This window comes from Mus caroli, chromosome 4 (genome assembly GCF_900094665.2).
Source record: "Mus caroli chromosome 4, CAROLI_EIJ_v1.1, whole genome shotgun sequence".
NCBI classification, from domain to species: domain Eukaryota; kingdom Metazoa; phylum Chordata; class Mammalia; order Rodentia; family Muridae; genus Mus; species Mus caroli.
The window spans coordinates 67,328,206-67,350,093 of record NC_034573.1 but is presented as its reverse complement, the minus strand read 5'-3'; the positions used below and the strand labels follow the sequence as shown (position 1 = coordinate 67,350,093).

At 36.5% G+C, this 21,888-nt stretch overlaps 1 protein-coding gene across 2 annotated transcripts in view; it reads right to left on the bottom strand.

Moving 5' to 3' along the window:
* Positions 1 to 21,888, bottom strand: part of Frmd3 (FERM domain containing 3) — a 181,601-nt gene that overhangs the window by 85,024 nt on the left and 74,689 nt on the right. For both annotated transcript variants that reach the window (XM_021160425.1, XM_021160424.2), the window contains exon 3: positions 19,813 to 19,855. In XM_021160425.1, the coding sequence (XP_021016084.1) occupies positions 19,813 to 19,855 (43 nt within the window). The remainder of the gene's footprint in view (positions 1 to 19,812; positions 19,856 to 21,888) is intronic.

Sequence of the window (21,888 nt, the reverse complement as noted above, 5' to 3'; positions counted from 1 at the left end):
TTTTCTCCTCTGACACTTCCCACTCTCACGTAAAAGCCAAACTGCCCAAAGCCATATTTAGGTTTGGGACACATGAAAGAATTTTGACTGTGTGAGGTAGAAAAATTGCCATTTTATATGTGTTTTTAAGCAAAATAGATGAAGTCTTTGAAGCACAATTGAGATTTTTAAGACATAGACCATATATACATTTGTAGGTTTTTTATTATTATCTATATATGAGGTTAGATGAAATTATATTCTCCAATTCTTCCTTCAAGATAAGTAGGAGTTAATCATCACCAAACAGCTGACAGTATCTGAACTGTTCAGACTGTAAATCAAATCTGTGTCCTAGAAAGACGTACCAGGTGTAAGTCTGACTATATAATGAAGAATATTCATATGGAAAATAATTATCACTGTGTTTTTATAATTGGGCTAGTTATATGGATTGGCAAGTAAAGAAGCTGGCTCCTGAGTGTGATGACCTGAGTGCAGTCCCTGAGACTAGCATGGTGCCGTGGAGAACCAACTGCTGCAAGTGGTTGTCTGATCATCTCATGTCCTATACCCTATAAAAATAATTATAATTACAAAATAATTTAATAGAAAATACTGGCATCATGAGAACAACACCTTCATGTTAGAAAAAAAAAAACCCTGAACACACACACACACACTCACACACAGACAGACACACACGTATACACAACTACAGACTCATAGTCACACAGGAGTCTGTATGATATTCTCATGCCAACAAATTTCCTGAGTCATTGCTACCAACATTGCTTTGTGTTCCTATATTTACGAAAGATAGAAAGGTCTTGAAACATTGAGGCATATCTGTAGTCCAGTACTCAAGAAATAGAGGCAGGAAAATCACTATTATGAGACCAGGCTAGTTCCATGTGAATGAGAGCAAGAGTTTTATGTGAGTGAGTGGTACATAGTGAAACCCCATATTTAAAATAATAAATTCAAATTAAAGAAAAGAAAGACTGGAGATGACTCAGTGAGAAGAGCACTTACTGTGAAAGCAAGAGTACCTGGGATCAAGTTCCTAGTACACAGACAAGTCAGCATGGCTGGGAAAATCTGTAACCTTGCACTGATGGGCATACACTGGAGGTTCCTGAAGTTTATGCCTAGTCAGCATAGCCAAATGGCATGCTTCAGGTTTAGAAAGAGAGTATAACCCCTAATGCCCCCAAAGGTAGAAAACAGTGAAAGAAGACAATGTTCTCTTCTGGAATCCAAACACATGCAGATATACATGCATGTACACTTACTATACATGCCATAAACACAAATAAATCCTGTAAGAGGTAGTACATTTTCTTAAGAACTAGAAAAAATGGACACTTTTCATATGGCAATAATGCAGCTTAAAAAAGTACAAGTGAGCCTCAAGTCATTCACCTTTCATACCTAGACCATAAAATATTTTATCATTTTACATTATCACTATTTGATTCTTTGAAAACATGTTTAAATTAAGAAACTATTATAAAACATTAGATGTTGTATTTTAATTTCATTTTTGTGGTTATAATAACATAATTTCTCCCTTCCCATTCTTCTATCCAAACACTTTATTAGCAGAAAACTATTTTTACTGAAAAAGAACAATTGAACCAAAGACTTAAGAGGATAATTTTCTCTATTTCTTCCTTATTTTTTTATTAATATTTTCTAAAAATTTAAATATATATGTAGAATGTTATCCAATGAACAGAATGATAGATAGGTCAACCATCCTCCTTCAGTTTGTCTTGGTTCCTGATCTCTCACTGTTCAAGATAATACCAAATGCCACTTTTCCTCTCCCTACCAGCACGTTTTTTTTTTTTTACATCTTTCTACAGATTTTATGACCATATTAATATATATTATATATGGAGTAATCATTTATTTGTTCTGTCAAAATTGAATCAAACTATGCATGTTTACTTTTATTGTTGTAAAGCTGCATTTTCCCTCTCTCTAGTAGGGTATATATAATATTTATACAACTTCCCATAAGCAGCAATAACTCATATTATGTGTAAATTCAAATTTACTCAGATATTTGCCTTCAATTTTCATTATTATTATTATTATTTTAAAATTTTTACAATTAAATTATTTTGTGGTATGCATTATTTTATATGTCATGATACACTCCAAAAGTGGGAAGGCTGGGCCAACTTATACTGGAAAATGTCTTCAAAGATGTAGAAAACTAAGTTATCTGACTGAAAGCAACTGCAGAAAATGTGATCACAATTTATGTTTTTTGTTTTTTTACAAGTAGGGCCATAATCTTCTATTACATCAACTTATCATGCCCTACAGTTAGGTGTCCTACAGTAATTAGATCTAAGTATATTACACACAAATATGAAGTGTAAATTTCTTTGGAGACTCAGTTGTGTCATTGTCACGTTTTTATGGAAGCTGTCTTATAAGAGGATGTTTTGCGGAAATAGACACGTGAGAGGACATTTTGTTTTGAAAGAGTGTAACCCCACAGACAGTGAAAGGATGCTTTTGCATTGCTATACCTTGCAATGCTTCACTGGTATTCATCAGCTATGCACTGCTTCGGGGGACTTTGCTGGCTTTTGTTGGTTTTTGCTGAGTCTTCACTGGTCTTCACTGGTCTTCACTTCATAGAGAGAAACTCACCAGAATTTCTTGTGGTATTCTGACTGAATCTTGCCACTTCTGCCAACCTGTGCAAATTTGGTGAAGCCTTGAGGTTTCTGATGGATTGAGCCACTGCTACTGAATTCCTGACAAGAGAGATTGGAACCTCCCCACAGAACTACTTAACAGGTCCACACCCTCTTGTCTTATCAACCTTCTTTCTTCTTAACCTTTGTTCAGTGGGCTAAAAGGGAGGATGAAACATTTAAGAGCCCTAAATAACATAGGCTTTGAAAAAATCTAAGCCTACAGTGATCTCACAAAGAGACACATAACTCTGCAGTAAACATCTGAGTGGAGGAATACTTCCACTCAGTCACCCTTACTCCAACCCAAAGGCTACCTCTCCCATCTAAGAATTCTACTTTGTTAGAAAACAGTGCTCCCAGTATTATGGTCTTTTCTCTTTTAAATTTTTGATAAATATTTATTTATTTTATGTGCATTACTATTTAGCCTTCGTGTATGTATGCATATCTCTTCTGTGCTGGTGCGTGCAGAGGCCAGAAAAGGACATAGGATGCCCTGGACATGGAGTTAAAGACTATTTATGCTGGCATGTGGATACTAGGAAACTGTGCTAGGCAACTAACCCAGGTCTTCTGAAAAAGCAGCAAGAGCAAAGCCAATCTGAACTGCTGAGCCATCACTCCAGCCTAAAAACTAATGTTGTACTGATGGTTTTTACTAGACCCATTTTCAGAAATGAAATGACATATGGCAAGAGGAAAAAAAGAAGTAGGAGTTACTTTTCAAGGCCCAATTTTTCAATTTTTTCAATTATCATATAACCTATCATCTGTTACTAGTATTGAACCAACATCATTTGTTTCATGTAGACGACAAAATAGAGTTTCTGCAATTCACCTTACTAGAGAAATAAAATGAGATGGAAAACATAGCTATTTAATATTTTTTTCATTAAACAAGGAGATAAAGGGGATCCATTTATATTTTCAAGTGTCCTGGGCACTGGCTTAGGGTGAGAAGGTACCACTTGAGCTCTGACATCTGTCCATACCAGCTGTATCAGTGATGAACATGATCTTTCTAGGTGCCAACTGGCATCTGGCACTTACTGCTTGGAACATGTCCAAATACTTCAATTTCCATCTAAATAAATACTTGTGTTAAATACTGTCCTTGAGCAAGTCATCTAACTGTTTTGCTTCCTGTTTTGAAAGATGGGACAATGTTAGCCAATATGTTGACCCCATAAGTGTTTGGATTGATCTAGTGGGCTTTTGGCACATTTACATGGGGCATTAGCTAAATGGAAGGTTTCCTTGTTAGGAAAATACTCAGATAAGTAGGGACAAAAACTGGAGGTAGAAATGGGAGTTAATAGAAGGGGAAGAATAAATTTTGCTCATTCCAAAAGCTGAAAAACATGTGCAAAGTCATGTAAACAGTGTGTGTGTGTGTGTATGTGTTTGTGTGTGTGGCATGGGGGAGTGGTGGTGGTGGGCATTACCACTGAGAAGAAGCAGTGAAGATAAGAATCTGAAACACCCATTTTAAATGCCAGGATTGGGCAACTGGTCTGGGAAATGCATGCAGGAGTATCTACTGGCTGACAGGCTGATGCACAGACTGGTGACAGGTCAAGTGTCTCCTTAAAACAGATCATTGTCCACTTTTGCTCTAATTTTCCATCTTTTGGAAGTCATTCTTTTCAGGAATGATTAGGACTTTTGTTATGTACTTTTTGGTTTCTTAAAAAATGCATACAATGTAGTTTCACTGTATTCTTGAAACCATTCCACTGAAACATGGAAGAAGACAGGGCTTTCGACTCTTTCACAGTATTGAAATAGTTTCAATACTGTGTTCAAAGTACTATCTAAACCAATAAAGCAAATAAGAGGAATTAAGGGATCACAAACAGGAAAAATATAAGCTAAGGTATCTCTATTTGCAGAAGACATGAATTTTTCATAAGATACCCAGATTTCTATAAGGTAACATGTAGAAGTGATAAACAAATTCAGCCATGTGTGAGGACATAGCATAATTTGCATAAATCAGTAGTTTTTTACACAAAAGTAGTAAACATACTTAGAAGGAAGTCATCAACACTTCCACTAAGAATACCATCAGAAATTATCTAGAAATAAACTTAGCTAAAGAGGCAAAACTTTCAATCTCTGAGGAAAGACAAGAAAGACACCAGGAAATTGAAAAATATCCCATGCTAATGGATTGGTAGAGCCCCTATCATGAGAACATACAGCTCATCCCCCTAATATATGCCAAAAACTTGTGCTGAAAAAACAAAGGCATCTTCCCTCAGAAAACCATGTACCCACAGGGATAAGAATGAAATTAAAGTGGAGTTTTATCACCTTGCACAAAAACTAACTCCAAATAAAACACATAAATGTGAGAAAGGGCACAGGGAGTGTCTGTAGGGGATAGATGCAGGACAGAACTTTCTGAATAAGACTCAGTTTGCTCAGGATCTAAGGTCACCAGTTGACAAGTGGAATTTAATAACATTAAAAAGCTTCTGCACATCTAAAGAAACAACCAAATGAGTCCAGTGGGTGAAGAGAAATTCCACAGAATTGGAATCCTTGTCTTCTATGCATCACACTGAGCATTATACCCAGAGTATATAATGAACTCAAAAAACAAGGAGTCAAACAAAACAAAAGAAAACAAAACAAATCAATTAAAAAATAGGTCTGGTAATAGGATAGAGGGTTTTCAAAGCAGAAAAAAAATGGCTAAGAAAAATCTCAAAAAATAGTCAATGTTCCTAGGAATTATGAAAACACTTATCAAAAGAACGTTGAGAATTCATGTTCCTCTAATCACCATGGTAAATAAAGATCAGCCAAACAAAAACAAAACCAACAACAAAACAACAACAACAAAAACAAGTGCTCAGGGGGAGGTGGGCAAAAGCAAACACTCATTTTCTGTTTGCCAGGCTGCAAACAACTTCATCCACTCTAAGTATCAGTATGAAGAATCCTGAAAAAGTTAAAACAAATAGTACCCCACCACATAACCCAAGTAGATATTTCATTGGCATATGCCCAAAGAGCTTAACATTCCACTGAACCGATACTTGCTCAGCCATATCCATTGCTGTGGGGAATGAAAAGTATATCATCTCCATCAATCGAATGGATAGTGAAAAAGTGGTATACATATGCACATTGGCATATTATTAAGCTGGATAGAAAAATGCCATAATGGTTTTTGCAAGTAATTGATGGACTGAGGAAGGATCATATTGGTAAGATAAATCACACCTACAAAGACAATTGCCACATGGTCTCTTTCCTCTGAGGCTCCTAGCTACACATTTTCAGATTTAAGTATGTATCCTGAAATAATTACAGAAACAAGAACATTGAAAAATGGACCATTGTTTGCATGTGTGTATGTGTGTATGTGTGTGCAACACGTAATAGAGAGGGGACTAGAAGAGAATACTGCTTTATCTCAGTTTTGCTTTTCTTTAGTGATTCTATTTTTATTTTCAGATATTATACTGCAAGGGTACAAGTAAACTGATATGTGAAATGAAAAGAAATCAAAATAGTACTTTTGGTCTTTTTTAGGACTTCCTTTCTTGACATTCTGGCTTTCACTGTCTCCACTAAAAAGTCAGATATTGGGGCTGGTGAGATGGCTCAGTGGGTAAGAGCACCCGACTGCTCTTCCAAAGGTCCAGAGTTCAAATCCCAGCAACCACATGGTGGCTCACAACCATCCGTAATGAGATCTAGCGCCCTCTTCTGGAGTGTCTGAAGACAGCTACAGTGTACTTACATATAATAAATAAATAAATCTTAAAAAAAAAAGAAAAAAAAAGTCAGATATTATTCCAATGGGCTTGTCTTCATACATTACTTCATGTTTTTCAGCTTTTAATATCCTTTTTTTTTTGTTCAGTACATTCATAATTTTCATTATCTTGTGTTGTAGCATTTTCTAGTCTGGACTATTTGGTCTTCTGTTTCATCTTGCACATTGATAGGCATCTATCTCTGTTATTAGATTGGGAAACTCATATTCAATGATTGTGTTACAAATATGCTCTGTAACTTTGACCCAGGTTTCTTCTACTTTCTCTGTTCCTATTATTCATAGGTTTGGTCTGTTTTGGAAGCAGCAAGAAGTCATTGAAATATCACAGGAAGTTCTTTAGCAAGTTACTCTCAGTGAAGTAACAAGTGAAGATTCACACAGGGCAAGGCCAATCAATGCTAGAGCGTTGTCAGCAAAAACTAGTGAGGTGTAGCAAGACCAAGGCCAGAAACTCCATTGTCTGTGGGTCATATTTATATTCCTTCTCATATTTATGTGTCCTTTCCCATGTCTGCTTCAGCAAAACAGCCTCTCAACTGTGTCTGTTTCTACAAAACACCCTTTTACCTGTCTTCCCCCACAAAACTGGGGCATAAAACATAACTGAGTTTCCAAAGAAACCAAAAATTTCCACTTCAATAGACTGAGAATATATGGCAGAGATGCCTTTTCGTTTTAAAGACCTTTAGCAGTTATCTCTCACTAACAAGAAACATGTGGACAATATCCTTGAATGGCTGCTATGATGCAGATTCAAGAGTTAGAAATCTGATCTTGAGAACCTTAAGAAAAACATGCTACCATACTGCAACATCATCTAGTCTCAAAAACAGCTGGGAGAAGAAGTTATGCCAACAGCTGTAAGCATAAATCACAAAATCATCCTTTAGCTGGATTTATGTCATAAGAATCAAAGAGAAGTGATCTGAAGGTCTTCATATTCATTTATCATGCTAGGGAGTATATAAGAAAGGAGTAGAATTAAGGAGATCTTGAATGATCCCTATCATCACTCAAATTCTTCTTTATAAACAGAAAACAATGGGCAATAGGACTCAAATGAACTTTCTTCTTTCACCCTACATAGCTACATCCTAATATCATATTCTCCCATTTACTTGCAGCTTATCAGAGAAATGTACTCCAGCTTTATGGGGGCAGATGAATGGAATATAACATTCTCCCAAAGGGAAATACTTGGGCTCCAAGTGATAACTGGGGACCTGTTGCCATGTCAATTCTGGGGCTTCAGCAAAGGAACAAGAAATCAGCAAGCTTCTCTAAGGACTCATAACACTTTAAAAGTAAGGTTCAGAATGTGCAAGCAGGGAAATGTAAATCAAAGCAACTTTGAAATTAAATCTTACCTCTGGCAGAATGGCTATGAACAAAAGAATCAAGAACAATTGCTGGACAGGGTGTGGTCAAAAGGGAAATCTGAGACGCTGTAGAACTACACACTTGTGCACTCACTCTGGAATCTCATCAGCATGTAAAATCCTCAAACTCAAGCAAGCAATCAAAGAAACCTACCACAGAACCCAGATACACCACTCCTTGACTTATTTCTAAAGAATTTGCCATCATACATCAGATACTTTCTTAGCTTTTTTTATTGCTGCCTTATTCACAACAGCAAGAAAATGAAAACAACCTAAATATCCTTAAACTGATGAATGGATAAGGAAAATATGGTACATAAACATCACAGAATATTATAATAAACTATAAAGAAAAATGAAATCATGAACCTTGCAGATAAATGGACAGTCCTAGAAAAAATCAAACTGAGTGAGGTAACTTAAATTGAGAAAACCAAACATCGCTTGTTCGCTCTCACTGGAGGCTCCTACCTCTAAAATTCCAGACATAAACATATATTGTGGAGTAACTGCTAAAATAAGGAATGTAAAAAGAGACCATGTTGGGGGTGAATAGTTGAAATACAGTAAAGAGAGAAATAGAAGATATGAGTGGTCTGATTAGGGGAATAGTTAATACCGGAATGGTTTCACTATGGATGGTGGAAGAATATAAACACAGAAGAAGGAAGAGGGAGGGTAAAACAACAGTAAGAATGTTTGAAAGAATCATAAGTCATCATAATATTGGCTATCTATCTAAAAAATTAAAAATATAAGATCTCTTTCTCTCTCTCTCTCTCTCTCTCTCTCTCTCTCTCTCTCTCTNTGTGTGTGTGTGTGTGTGTGTGTGTGTGCATGTGTAGTTTTCCCAACTGAGCTAACAATATGGCTTCCCAGAGCCAAAAAACACCTAACAAAGATTCCAATACTAAGCAAGACAAGTACTTTTTTGAGTTGTTGGTGAGGGTCGTCTAAGAAATTCCCATATTTGAGATATTTGAGGCTATTGCTATTGCTTTTGTTTGCTCTCTCCTACCAAAGTTTGAAGAAAAGTCCATGATGCTGATGACATAACGCACTTCAAATACAGCACCCAAATACCCCTCAACTAAAACTGACCTCAAAGTTTTCTCCATCAGATCTAGCTTTCATGGTGCCAAAAGCATTATGGAAACTTCCATAGGTGGAAAGCAACCAACAGTGCAACACAACTATGATGCCTATGAACCATAACACTCACCAGAATGAGAGAAATCATGTTTGGTAATGAAAACCTAGGTAACAACTCAGTGCTATTGAAGTGATAGATCTTTACAAGTTTACAACTGCTAATTTATTAACAAGCATAATCCCTAAATGCACCCTAAGTATTTGTTCTTATACCAACAGATAAGTATAGACCTCATCCATCATTAATAAAACATCTCTTTGAAACAAATGGAATTGATTACAGAAAAAATAATTGATCAAAAGGTCAATTTGTGGAGCCCAGTCTTAATGGATATATCTCCAAAACAACAGCTGTACACAGGGAGCATTGTATGGAAAGGTCCTAAGTGACATAGGAACAGGAGGTTTTCTCTGAGATTGTGTTCCTAATAGTATCATAAACTCCTCCAACATAACTGCCTAAATATCAACTGAACAAAACAACAACAATACATATGCCAACTTGGATGGGGGAAAGTCCATGATGTCTCAACCCTACCTAAAGGACTATAGCCAAGTAAGGAATACTGACAGTGAGAAGTAATCTCTAGGGATTAGTACACCAACTAATAAATGGTCAGTCCTGAAAATATACATATAAGTAACATTAAGTAGTCTAAATTATATTTAGGAATATATATGTATATACATATATACGTAGTTATATATACATATAACAATAAGTTTTTTTAAGGAGTCTATGAATTTGAATGAGAGCAAGGAGGAACATGTAGAATGGTTTGGAGGGAGTTTGGGTAGGGAAAAGATATAAATAATTATAATCTCTAAATTAAAAAAAACCCTTTTACATGAGAAAAAGTTTATACCTCAAAATGTCTGCATTAAAAAACAGAAAAAGTTTAATTGAATTAATAATTTGAAAACTCAAAAGCAAAACAAACTGAAACCGTCACACTGTAAAAAAATGTGAAAAATCAGAGAAGAAATTAATGAAATAGAAACAACAATAACATCAATGATGATGACAACAACACAGTAAGAAAAATCCTTCTGGCAAAATAAAACTCCATTTGTAGACAGATTCACAGCAGAATTCTATGAGCATTTCATAGAAAATCTACCATCAGTCAATCCTAATTATTTAAAGAAATAAAAAAAATAGAAGCAGAGAAAACAATGACCCTAATATCAAAACCATTAAAGACACAACAAAACGAATAGTCTAATATCCCTGATGAACATAGTTTCAAAATGCCCCCCAAGCAATGGAAACTAAATATATGCAAACTAAAAAGGGCATATATCAAAAATATTATCCAACATGGCCATATTGGCTTCTTCTCTGTGAGACAGCCAAGTTTTTTTTTAAACATATATTGATTAGTAAAGAATTGTAGTGAATCATTGTAGACTGAAATTGCATGTCATCTCTATAAATGCAAAAATCCCTTTGACAATATCCCACATGACTTTATGATAAAAGTCTCACAGAATATAGTACTGTATGAAATATATTTAAATAAAATAAAGGCTACATGTGAGAAACCCACAGTCTACAGCATCTTAAGTGGAGGCAAAACATTTCCTTTTAAAATTTGGAAAAAGAAAAGGCTGTACATTATCTCTGTCCTTTTTGATATAGTGCACAAATCATTAGCTGGAGCAATAAAGCAAGTGAAAAAAATCAAAGTGATATAAACAAGAAAAAAATACAGTCAAACTATTTTTCATCTTATTAAATACATAAGATAATCTGTAGATTCGACTGAAAATTATAAAAATAATCAATAATTTCAGCAAAGTATCAGGATACAATAATCTGTAATTTTTCTACGACAAACACCATGACAAGGATATTATAGACACACTCCCATTAACAATAGCACCAAAGAAACTAAAAACATCTAGAAATAAAGAAAGTGAAAGAACTCTACACAGAAAACTTCTGAATCACTGAGGAGAGCTAGAGAAAGATGCTAGATAAATGAAAAGATCTCCCATATGCACTGATTGTAGAATTAATATTGAGAAATATGACTTTTCATCCAAAAGTTATTCATAGATTCTATGGAAATCCCCATAACATTCTTCACTGGAATAAAGAAAGACACCGTAAAATTAACATGGACCCACAAAAGATCTGACATAGCTAAAGTGATGCTGACTGGGGATAAAACCATTGCTGGAGGGATTTCCATTCTGGATCTTACAATATATTACAGAGCCATTTTATGAAAAACTCCAAATATGTTAAAAATCTTAGTATGAAAGCAAAACTACTGGAACTACTGGAAGAAAACTGCTAGAAGAAAAGAGATAGGTATAGGAAAGTATGTTTAGAATAAGATTTCATCCATTTGCCCAAAGAAATGAGGTCAACAAATGAAAAGTAAGATGTCATTATACTAAAAAGGTTTTGCACAGCTAACGAAACAATCAATTTAGTAAAGTAAAAGCCACAGAATAGAAGAATACTTTTGTCATGCATACATCGGATACAGGGTTAATATCCAGATTATATAAAGAATTGAATAAACAGAGAGTAAATACTATTTAAAAATAGTATTCAAAAATGGACTCTGGATTTGAGCAGAGAGTTTTTAAAAAAAGATTTAAAAAATAGGTAGGAATTATATCAAAACATTCTGGTCATTCTTAGGAATTAGGAAATGCAAATAAAAATAACTGGGATTTTATTTTACCTATCTTTAGAATAAGCAACAACAAATGCTGATAAGGATGTAGAAAAAGAGAACTCATATGTGCTGTTAATGGCATTGCAGACTAGTATGGCCACTCTGAAAAACAGTGTGAACATTTCTCAAAAAGCTAAGAATAAATCTATTGTATAACCCACCTATACCTTTCCTTGGCATATGGTGAAAAGACTCGACATTCTACTCCATAGATACTTAATTGTCTAGGTTCATTGGTTCTCTATTCACAGTAGCTATATAGTAAAAATAACCTAAATGTCCTCAAATTAATAAATGGGTAATGACAGTGTGGTACATATACACAATTGGGAAATATCAAGCTGTAAAAAAAAAATGAAATAAGAAAAGAAAAATAAAATCATGAGTTTGCAGGCAAATGAATGGAACGAGAAAATACCATTCTGAGTGAGGTAACTCAGACCCAAAAGGACATGCATGGTATGTACTCACTAATAAGTGAATATTAGCCAAAACAAAAACAAACAAAAAGAAAAAGAAAAAGACCATATAGAGTACCCAAAATACAGTCCACAAAACTCAAAAGCTCAACAAACTGAAGTACTCAAGTGATGATGCCTGAGTCAATCCTACTTGGAAGGGAGAAGAAAGCAATCACAACTGGGGAGTGGATGGAGGGTGGTGGGAGTTGGGGGGGCGAGAGGGGAACCTAATCTGGTATTGGGAAAAGGACTGAAGTGCTGAGGGTTAGCAGAAAGAATAGAAACAGGCAACCTCAGGAGATAGGAGGTTGGGGACCCCCCCCCCAATGCAACAGAGACCTGGAAGGTGAGAGACTCCCAGGACCTTAGATAAAATGCCCAACAGTAGGGAGAGAGAACTTATAGATCGCACCTCCATCAGGAAGAGAGGATATCAAGTGAGGGATGGGGTCGCCATCCCACAGTCATATCTGTGATCTATACTTGTTCCTGTCTGAAAGAATTACAGGGATGGAAATGGAGAGGAGCCTGAGGGAAAGAAGGTCCAGCGACAGGCCCAAAGTAGAATTCAGCTTAAGGGGAGGTCGCAAGGCCTGACACTGTTAATGAGGCTATGGAGTAGTCACAAAAAGGAATCTATCATGACTGCCCTCTGAAAGACCCAATAAGCAGCTGAAAAAGTCAGATGCAGATATTTGCATTCTACCAATGGACAGAAGCAGCTTACCCTTGTTGAATTAGGGAAGGCTGAAAGAACCTGAGAAGGGCGATCCTCTAGGAAGACCGGCAGTTTCAATTAATCCGGATCCCTGAGATCTCTCAAACAGTGGACCTCCAAACAGGTAGCATCCACCAGCTGTTATGAAGGGAATGGTGGAATGGGGATAGGACTTGCATGAGGGACTAGTGGTAGGATCAGAAGGGGTGATATTGGATTAAAAAGTGAATAAATAAATAATACATTTGAAAAAAGAAAAAAGATATTCCATGATAAAATGAAAAAAAATATCTATCTACAAATCTAGCTCTGCAGAAGGTGCTAGAAGAAAATAAAATCTAAACCAACTAGGTTAATAAAACCCATAAAAACACAAGAAATAAATAATCTCCCATTAGCAAAAACAAAATAAAGAGAACACACACACACAGAGAGACACACACATACATACACACTCTATCACCACCAGCATCAAAATAGGAATTAAGAATCATTTGTTACCTCTTTCAATACAGTACTATAAATTCCCCAGTAAGAAAACACAGATTAACAGAATGGATATGAAAACAGGACCCATCTTTTTTGTGTATTAAAGAAACACACCTTGACATCAAAATAAACATTACTTCACGGGAAAGGGAAGAGATATTCCAAGCAGATAGTCTTTACAAGCAAGTTGGTGTAGTTATTCTAATATTTAACAAGATAGACTTTGATTCAAAGTTAATCAAAAGAAATGGGGAAGGATAATACACATTCATCAAATGCAAAATCCATAATGATGACCTGTCAACTCTTAACACCTATGCCCAAACATAAGGACACTAATTTTTGTTTTAAAAAATATTACTAGAGCTTAAACCACATATCAACCCTCACACATGGAGAGTGGGAGACTTCAAAACTCCATTCTCATCCATGGACAAGTCATCCAAACAGACACTGAGAGTAATGCCTGACCTAACTAGCGTTAAGTGACATTATGAAACAAGTGAACATAACAGATACTTATAGAACATTCCACTCTAACATAAATGAATATACATTCTTCTCAGCACCTCAACCAATTTTCTTCAAAATTGATCACATATTTTGACACAAATCAACTCATAATAGATTCAAGAAAGTAGAAATACAGGACACTCCCTGTGTCCTATTAGACCACAATGGATTAAAGCTGAATATCAACCACAAACAATAGAAAGCTTACAAACTTATGGAAACTGAACAACACGATGCAATGAAAAATGAGTCAAGGCGAAAATAGGGAAAGAAGTTAAGGAATTTCTAGAATTCAGTGAAAATGAATACAGAATATACTCAAACTTATGGAATACAATTAAAGTGGTGCTAAGAGTAAAGTTCATAGCATTCAGTGCCTACATTAAAAAAAAAAAAGTGAAGATCACATACTAGCAACCTAATAGCACACCTAAAATGCTTAGAACAATAAGATGTAAAGCACACCCAATAGTATATGGTAAGAAGTTATCAAATTGAGGGCTGAAATCAATAAAATAGAAACAAAGAGAACAATACAAATAATCACTGAAACAAAGAGTTATTTATTTGAGAAAAATCCAAGACAGACAAACCTTTATCCAAACTAACTAAAAGACTGCAGAGAATATCCAAGTTAACAAAATCATAACCAAAACAAGGGACATAACAAGAGACACTGAGTAAATCCAGAGAAAGATAAGAACATACTTTAAAAACCTCTCCTTCATCCCAGCAGGTTTGTTCTAACTGGGACACAGGTGAAACCTTTGCCCCAATATCTCCACGTGCTGGGATGCCACAGAGGCCAACTTGAGCTCCATCTCTCTTCTGGTCCTAACCGCCACATGTATTGGTGACTGGTATGCTGCCTCCCACTCCTAACTGCTCTGCCTGTCTCCCAGGAGACCTTCTCTAACCAGGGACATAGGTGAGACTCCCATAGAAATACCCACATCTGCTGGAACTCCATCATGCCCAGCAGACCTGTGTTCTGTTCTGCCCTATTAGAGCTCCATCTTCCTTCCTGTTTGTAACTCCATGTACACTCTCGAATTGTCACCTCCCTGCCGCCATCTCTGCCTGCTTTCCAGGAGACCTGCTACAACCTGAGTCATGCAGGCCAGCCAACACCAGAGACAAACAGATGGCAAATGGCAAGCACAGGGGCATAATCAACAGAAGCCAATAAAATGTGGCACCATCAGAAACCAGTTTTCCTATTTCTGTAAGCCCTGGAGATCCTACCACACATGAAGAACATGATTATATGACCTTAAAAATCCTACCTCTTGAAGATAATAGAGGTCTTTAAAGAGGATATAAATAAATCTCTTTTTAAAAAATCAGGAAAACACAAACAGGTGAAGGCAATAAAGAAAATGATCTAAGACCTAAAAATGGAAATAGAACCAATAAAGAAAACACAAATGGAAGCAATCCTGGACATGAAAAACCTAGGGAAGAGAATAGGAACTACAGATGTGAACATCACCAACAGAATGCAAAAAATGGAAGACATTCTTAGGTATAGAAGATATAGAAGAAATTGATACATTGGTCAACGAAAATGTCAGAACACCCAGGAAATTTGGAATACAATGAAAAGACCAAACCAAAGAATAATAGGAATTTCTATTCCTATTGAATATTCCCAGCTGAATGGGCCAGAGAAAATCTTCACCAAAATCATAGAAGAAAACTTCCCTAACCTAAAGAAAGATAGCTATAAATGTACAAGAAGCCTACAGAACACCAAATAGATTGGACCAGAAAAGAAAATTCTACCACATAATAATCAAAACACTAAATGTACAGAACAAAGAAAGAACATTAAAAGCTACAAGGGAAAAAGACTAAGTAAAATATAAAGGTAGACATATCAGAGTTATACCTGAATTCTAAACAGAGACGCTAAAGACCAGAAGATCCAGGACAAATGTCTTACAGACCCCGTGAGACTACAGATGTCAGCCCAGGCTACTATACTCAGCAAAACTCTCAATCACTATAGATGGAGAAACCAAGATTTCCATGTTAAAACCAAATTTAAACACCATCTTCCTTCTAATCTAGCCCAGTAGAGAACAGTAGAAGGAAAACTCCAACACAAGGAAGGTAAATATACCCAAGAAAACACAAGAAATTAATCAACTCACAGCAAACCCAATAGACATGAAACACACACACACACACAGCACCACCACCATCATCACCTTCAAGAACAAAATAACAGGGACTAACAATTATCTCTTAAAATCAATGGACTCAATTCACCAATAAAACGACATAGGCTAACAGACTGGATAGGTAAACAGGATCCATCATTCTGCTGCATAGCACCCCCTCAGAAGTGAAGAGGAGGGAGTGGTGGAGGAACTCTGTTAGGTGGGATGAGGAGGGAGCAGAATTTGGCATGTAAATAAACAAATAAATAAAACCCTATATTCTACAAACTTGAGAATTCTAAAAGAAGTGGATAATTTTCTTGCTAGGTACCACTTACCAGTGTTAAATCAATATCAGATAAACAATATAAATAGATCTATAACACCTAGTAAAATAGAAGCAGTCATTAAAGTATTCCAACTAACAAAAGCCCAGGGCTGGAAGGTTGTGGTGAAGAACACACAGGACTTTCAAATAAGAGCTAAAAATTATTTCACAAAATAGAAACTGAAAGAATATACCCAACTCATTTTATGAGGCCACAGAAACCACATGAAGACTCAACAAAGAGAATGTCCCTCAGGAACAGTGATGCAATGATACTCAATAAAATACAAACCAAATCCAAGAACACATCAAAAAGGTCATCTAGCATGATCAAATAGACTTTGTCCCAGAAATTCAGGGACGGTTCAACATATGAAAATCAGTCAATGCAACTAACCATATAAAGAAAATGAAAGGAAAACTACATAATTATCTCATGAGATGCTAAAAATTCTTTAACAAAATCCAACACCCCTACATGATAAAAACCTAGAACTGATTACAGGTGAAAGATATACCTAAACATAATAAAGCCATTTACAGTGAGCTTATAGCCACTATTAAATTAATTGGAGAAAAACTCAAAGCAATTTCATTAAAATCAGGAACAAGACAAGGCTGTCCACTCTTTCTGTATCTATCCAATATAGTAACTGGTGGTTTATTTAGGGCAATAAGGCAACTGAAAGAGATCAGGAGGTTATAAATATGAAACAAAGAAGTCATCATATTATTTGCAGATGATATGATAGTCTACGTAAGTGACCCTTAAGATTTTGCTAGGAAACTCATATAGCTGATGAATAAACACTTCCAGCAAAGTGCCTGGATAAAAGATTAACTAAAACAACAACAACAACAAGCCAATAGCCCTCCTATATATAATTGACAAATGGAGTAGGGGGAAAATCAGCAAAACAACATCCTCAAATAATATAAAATATCTTAGAATAAGTCTAACAAAGCAAGTGAAATACTTGAATAATAAAAGCTCCAAGTCTTTGAAAAAAAGAAATTGAAGAAATATCAGAAGATGGAAAGATCTTTTATGCTCATGTTTTGGTGGGAATAACCGTGAAAATGGCCATCCTCCTAAAAGCAATCTGCACATTTGGTGGAATCCTAACTAAAATTCCAACACAATTCTTTACAGAACTTGGAAGGACAATTCTCAAGTTCTTATGGAAAAACAAAAAACTTAGAGCGCTAAAACAATCCTGTACTGTAAAAGAACTTCTGGAGGTATTACTATTCCTAATTTCAAGTTGTACTATAGAATTAGGACAATAATTAAAAAATAATCACATGGTATTGGCAGAAAAAACACACATGATCATAAGCTTAGGCTGTCTCCACTCCACACCTGCTGCCGTACTTAAGTGGTCATTTTACAATTTAGCATTATTAATATTCTCAGGTCCATACAAGCTGTATATTCCCCAATGCCCTTTTCATCCTTCATCTGTGATTGTGGACTGCCACATGGTTCTAAGCCCCCATTTCTCCCCTTTATCTTTTTAATACAGGGTTTCCATAGCAACCACTGTTCTACCTTTACCATGACCTGTCTCAAAGTGCCAAGCCTCAGCTTCTCTCCATGATTCTTTTAATCATGAGAACTATAGCTGTACCTTCACCAATGGCCTCTCCTGTTACCATGTCACAACTGCTCCCCATATTTTTCCTCAGTCTAGCAACTCTCATGCCACCAAAATTAGTAACACAAAGGAGACTCTCACACCTTACCAAGATCATCTGCCAGCATGAGATGCACCATCTGGAACATAAAAGTCTATTTGCTGACCTTGAGGACAAACTCTAGAGTTCATCTCAATGTTTCTGATTTCTTCTTAATTATAGCTAATTTCTCAGTTCCATCTAAGCAGCCACCAATGCCCTAGTAAAGCAAATATTCCCCATCCATGGCCCTAGCTTTTTTTTAAACACAAGTGATTCTTCAGCCTTTGCCAACCTGGAAACCACAGGTGTTTCATTCACAATATCACAGGAGGTGATCTTTAAGAGACTCTCAAATTCCCTCCTGAAGTTAACAAACTTCTCCCTTCATGCACATTACTGTCACCATTGTCTTCTGTGTTCCCACAACAATCTATTAAGCTCTCGGTGCCTCAAATTTCTAAACAATTCCACATTCCTACAAACAACTCCCCCCAAATACCAAAAACAAAACAAAACTAAAATACAAACAACAAACAAACAAACAAAAAAACATGGCTAAGTCTTCGAAGCATTATCATGTGATCCTTGTCCTGATTTTTTGCTTTAGTTAGATTTCTATTCCTATGACAAAACATCATGATCAAAAACAACTTGGGGAGGAAAGGGTTTCTTTCAGCTTACAGCTTATAGTCTGTCTTGAAGGGAAATCAGGACAGGAACTGAAGGTAGAAACTAAAGTAGAGGCCATGGACGCACTCTACTTATGGCTTGATCTCTAAAACTTGCCTGGTTTCATTTCTTATACACCTTAGGGCCACCTGCTGAGGATAGTACCACTCTAGCACTCAGAGTTAGCTGGGTCTTCCCTCATCAATCATTCATCATCATCATCATAAAAAGAAAAATCTCCCACAGATTTTGTTATAGCCCAGTCTGATAGAGACATTTTCCTCAAATGTAATTCCCCCTTTCTGGATGATCCTAACTTGTGTTAATTTGAAAAATAACAACAACAAACAACAACAATAACAAAAACCAGCCAGCACAGGATGGGGTAGATTTTAATAGAAGGCTATGGCTTTCTAAGGTACCTGTTAGAAAGTGTGTGTGTGTGTGTGTGTGTGTGTGTGTGTTGGATATATACTGAAAGAGGTGACTTAGACAAAGAATCACGTCCCTTAAGAATAAAATTCAATACCTTCCTCACAATGCCTATAGTGAGTGACAAAGGATTCTAGAAAAAAAGCTTTGTTCACAACATCAGGGTTTTAACGTACTTACCAGAAAGAAAACATTTTTACTTTTTTTTTTTTTTGAGTTGGGGGAAAAGGAAAAAAAAATAGTACTATCCAGTGAAGTTATTAGTGTAATTTCAGTTTCCAAACACACCCACTCTCACATCCTCACTTGAGACTCCACAAACTATACTACCAATTGCTACAAAACAGAGGCAAGTATTTATGGCTAACATTTAACCACACAATTTCAAAGTTCTTATTTCAACAAGAAATATGAGAGTCAGCAAGGGAGATAGAAAGAAGTACTGTAGGCAGTTAAATTTATGAGTGTTATTGGAACCCAGGTCAGAGAAAAAGGGGAGAAGACTCATAGTTCTCAGAGAAAGAAGCTGCCATTCACCCATATGTTTCTCACTACCCTTATCTGCAGATATGTGCAGCTTTGTTAGGAAATACAATATATTCTTGAATATTTTGTAGCTTGATACTTACATTTCATTTGCTTGAAGATGGACTTGTTAGGCTCAAGCCAGTGCTAGGGAGAAAACAAAACAAAACAAAGATTGGTGGTATGAATGGAAACTCCTGAAGTTAAAGCTGTGTCTGCAAAGACTGATGGATTAGAAGTGCAATTCTGTTGGGAGACTGGAATGTTCAAAGTCCAGAGGCTAATTACCTTACACTGGGCTAGTTCTAGCCCTGCAGAACAGCAATTTCTTGCCCACCTCTGTGTCTGAGCTAACATTTGGTGCATAATAAGAACCTTTTAGAATCTATTAACTTGGCTGACAACTATCTTTCTCTAATCCAAAAGCTAAGAATGCCATCAGATAACATCTTGGGACTATAAGAAAGCTTCCCTCACTTCGCTGTACCTAATTCTGACATATTTTTGAAGGGTTAATGACCTAAAAACCTAAGAATGACAGAGAAACTGGGAAGGGACATTTGACTGATAACTTCTGTAGATGTTTCTGTTGAAGTCAACAGTCCAACCGATTGGGCACAACTAGAATTCAAAGCCCCTAAATATTCCCAGACAAATAATTAATAATAAATAGCCTACAGTTAACATCTACAAGTTCCATATCCTCAACTCCCTCATATAAGATGGTTTCAAAGATGTCTTGAGGGCTTAATCTCCATTTCAGCCCAGTGGTTGTTGTCCACATTGTTCTAATTAAAGGACAAACTGCTTCTGTTGATGTCAGACTTGTGCTCTCATTTCTTTCCAGTTGTCACAGTCCATTCCAATCTAATATTTTGGGAAACAATGAGGGGTTTCAATGGCTCCTCCCCAGCTGACTGCTTTCTTTCTCTCTCCCTCTTGCCCCTATCTCCTCAGCACTACAAACTTACTACTGGCTAAGATGCCAATGGAACAACTCCTTTGGCCTCCCGCTATGTGAACAGTCCAAATTCCAGTGTCATAATAATTTTCTGGTTTGGGAGACTTTATTGATTCAAGGGTTAGACTCAGTTTTTGGATTCTTTTCTTCCTTTCCACTATTGATCTAATTCTCATCTGTGGAGTAGAAGCTTTTTATCATTTGACCACACTGAATCAATCCCACATCCAAACAACAAGGTAGGGTTTAGTTTCAGTATAAGGGTGCTCTGGACAGACACCATATCTGGGCCTATATGTTTCTCTGGCTTTGCCTGACAGGTAACTAGAATTTTGAACCTCAGGGGTTCTTACAGATTCCCACATTTGGCTTTGTCTACCAACTTGCAAAAAACGTGAATACCCATTCCAGCCCTTAGCCATCCATTTGCAGTCACTTTATGATTGTAGGTGATAACTTATTCCTGGAAAGAATGCTCACAGTTATCTTGCCCACAATGAGGTCCAAGATCTTCATTCTCAGACACTTTGGGTTGTTTGAAAACAAACCTCAAGATGTTACTGTACTAAGGTCTTGGATAATACTTTCTAGTTTCAGAGTCTCACTGACTCAGACAACTGTGTGACAGAATGACAAAAGGTGGGAAGTGTTCCACTTTCAAGTCTGTTTTCTGTCTTCACTCTGACCATTTGCTATATTCCACCATTTCTATAGTTTTACCAGTGTAAACTTCTAAACCTAATTCCTCAAACTTTCCCAGATGCTCATCTAGCTGATGTGCCCCTCCCTATCAAAGTAGAGCAGGCACTACTGTCAAATTGTCTTGTGCTATTTAATCTGAGAAGCTGGCCCTTGACTATGGAACTGGCCCTCCCACTTCAGACTCCAAGCATGTTTTTCTTGGAATGGTCTCTAAATCTCTGTCCTGGGTCAGGCTGGTCCTTTGATTCTGTGACTCAGAAAAGGAAATGAGCCAGCCTAACAAACAAAGATTCCTAAATCCTAACAGGGACACGATGCTGTCAGTGAAGATCTACTACAATAGGCTCTGCTCGGTGTTAATGTTTGCTATTTCTGCCTGGGATCTCCAGACTTATTGCCCGCCGCTTTTGTTCCCCCTGGTAAGAACACACTCAGGGCAACCGGAATCTTCTGCGGCACAAGCTTTATTGCTTACCCCATCAGGAGCCAGTGGAGAAGAGAGCCAGAGAGAGAGAGA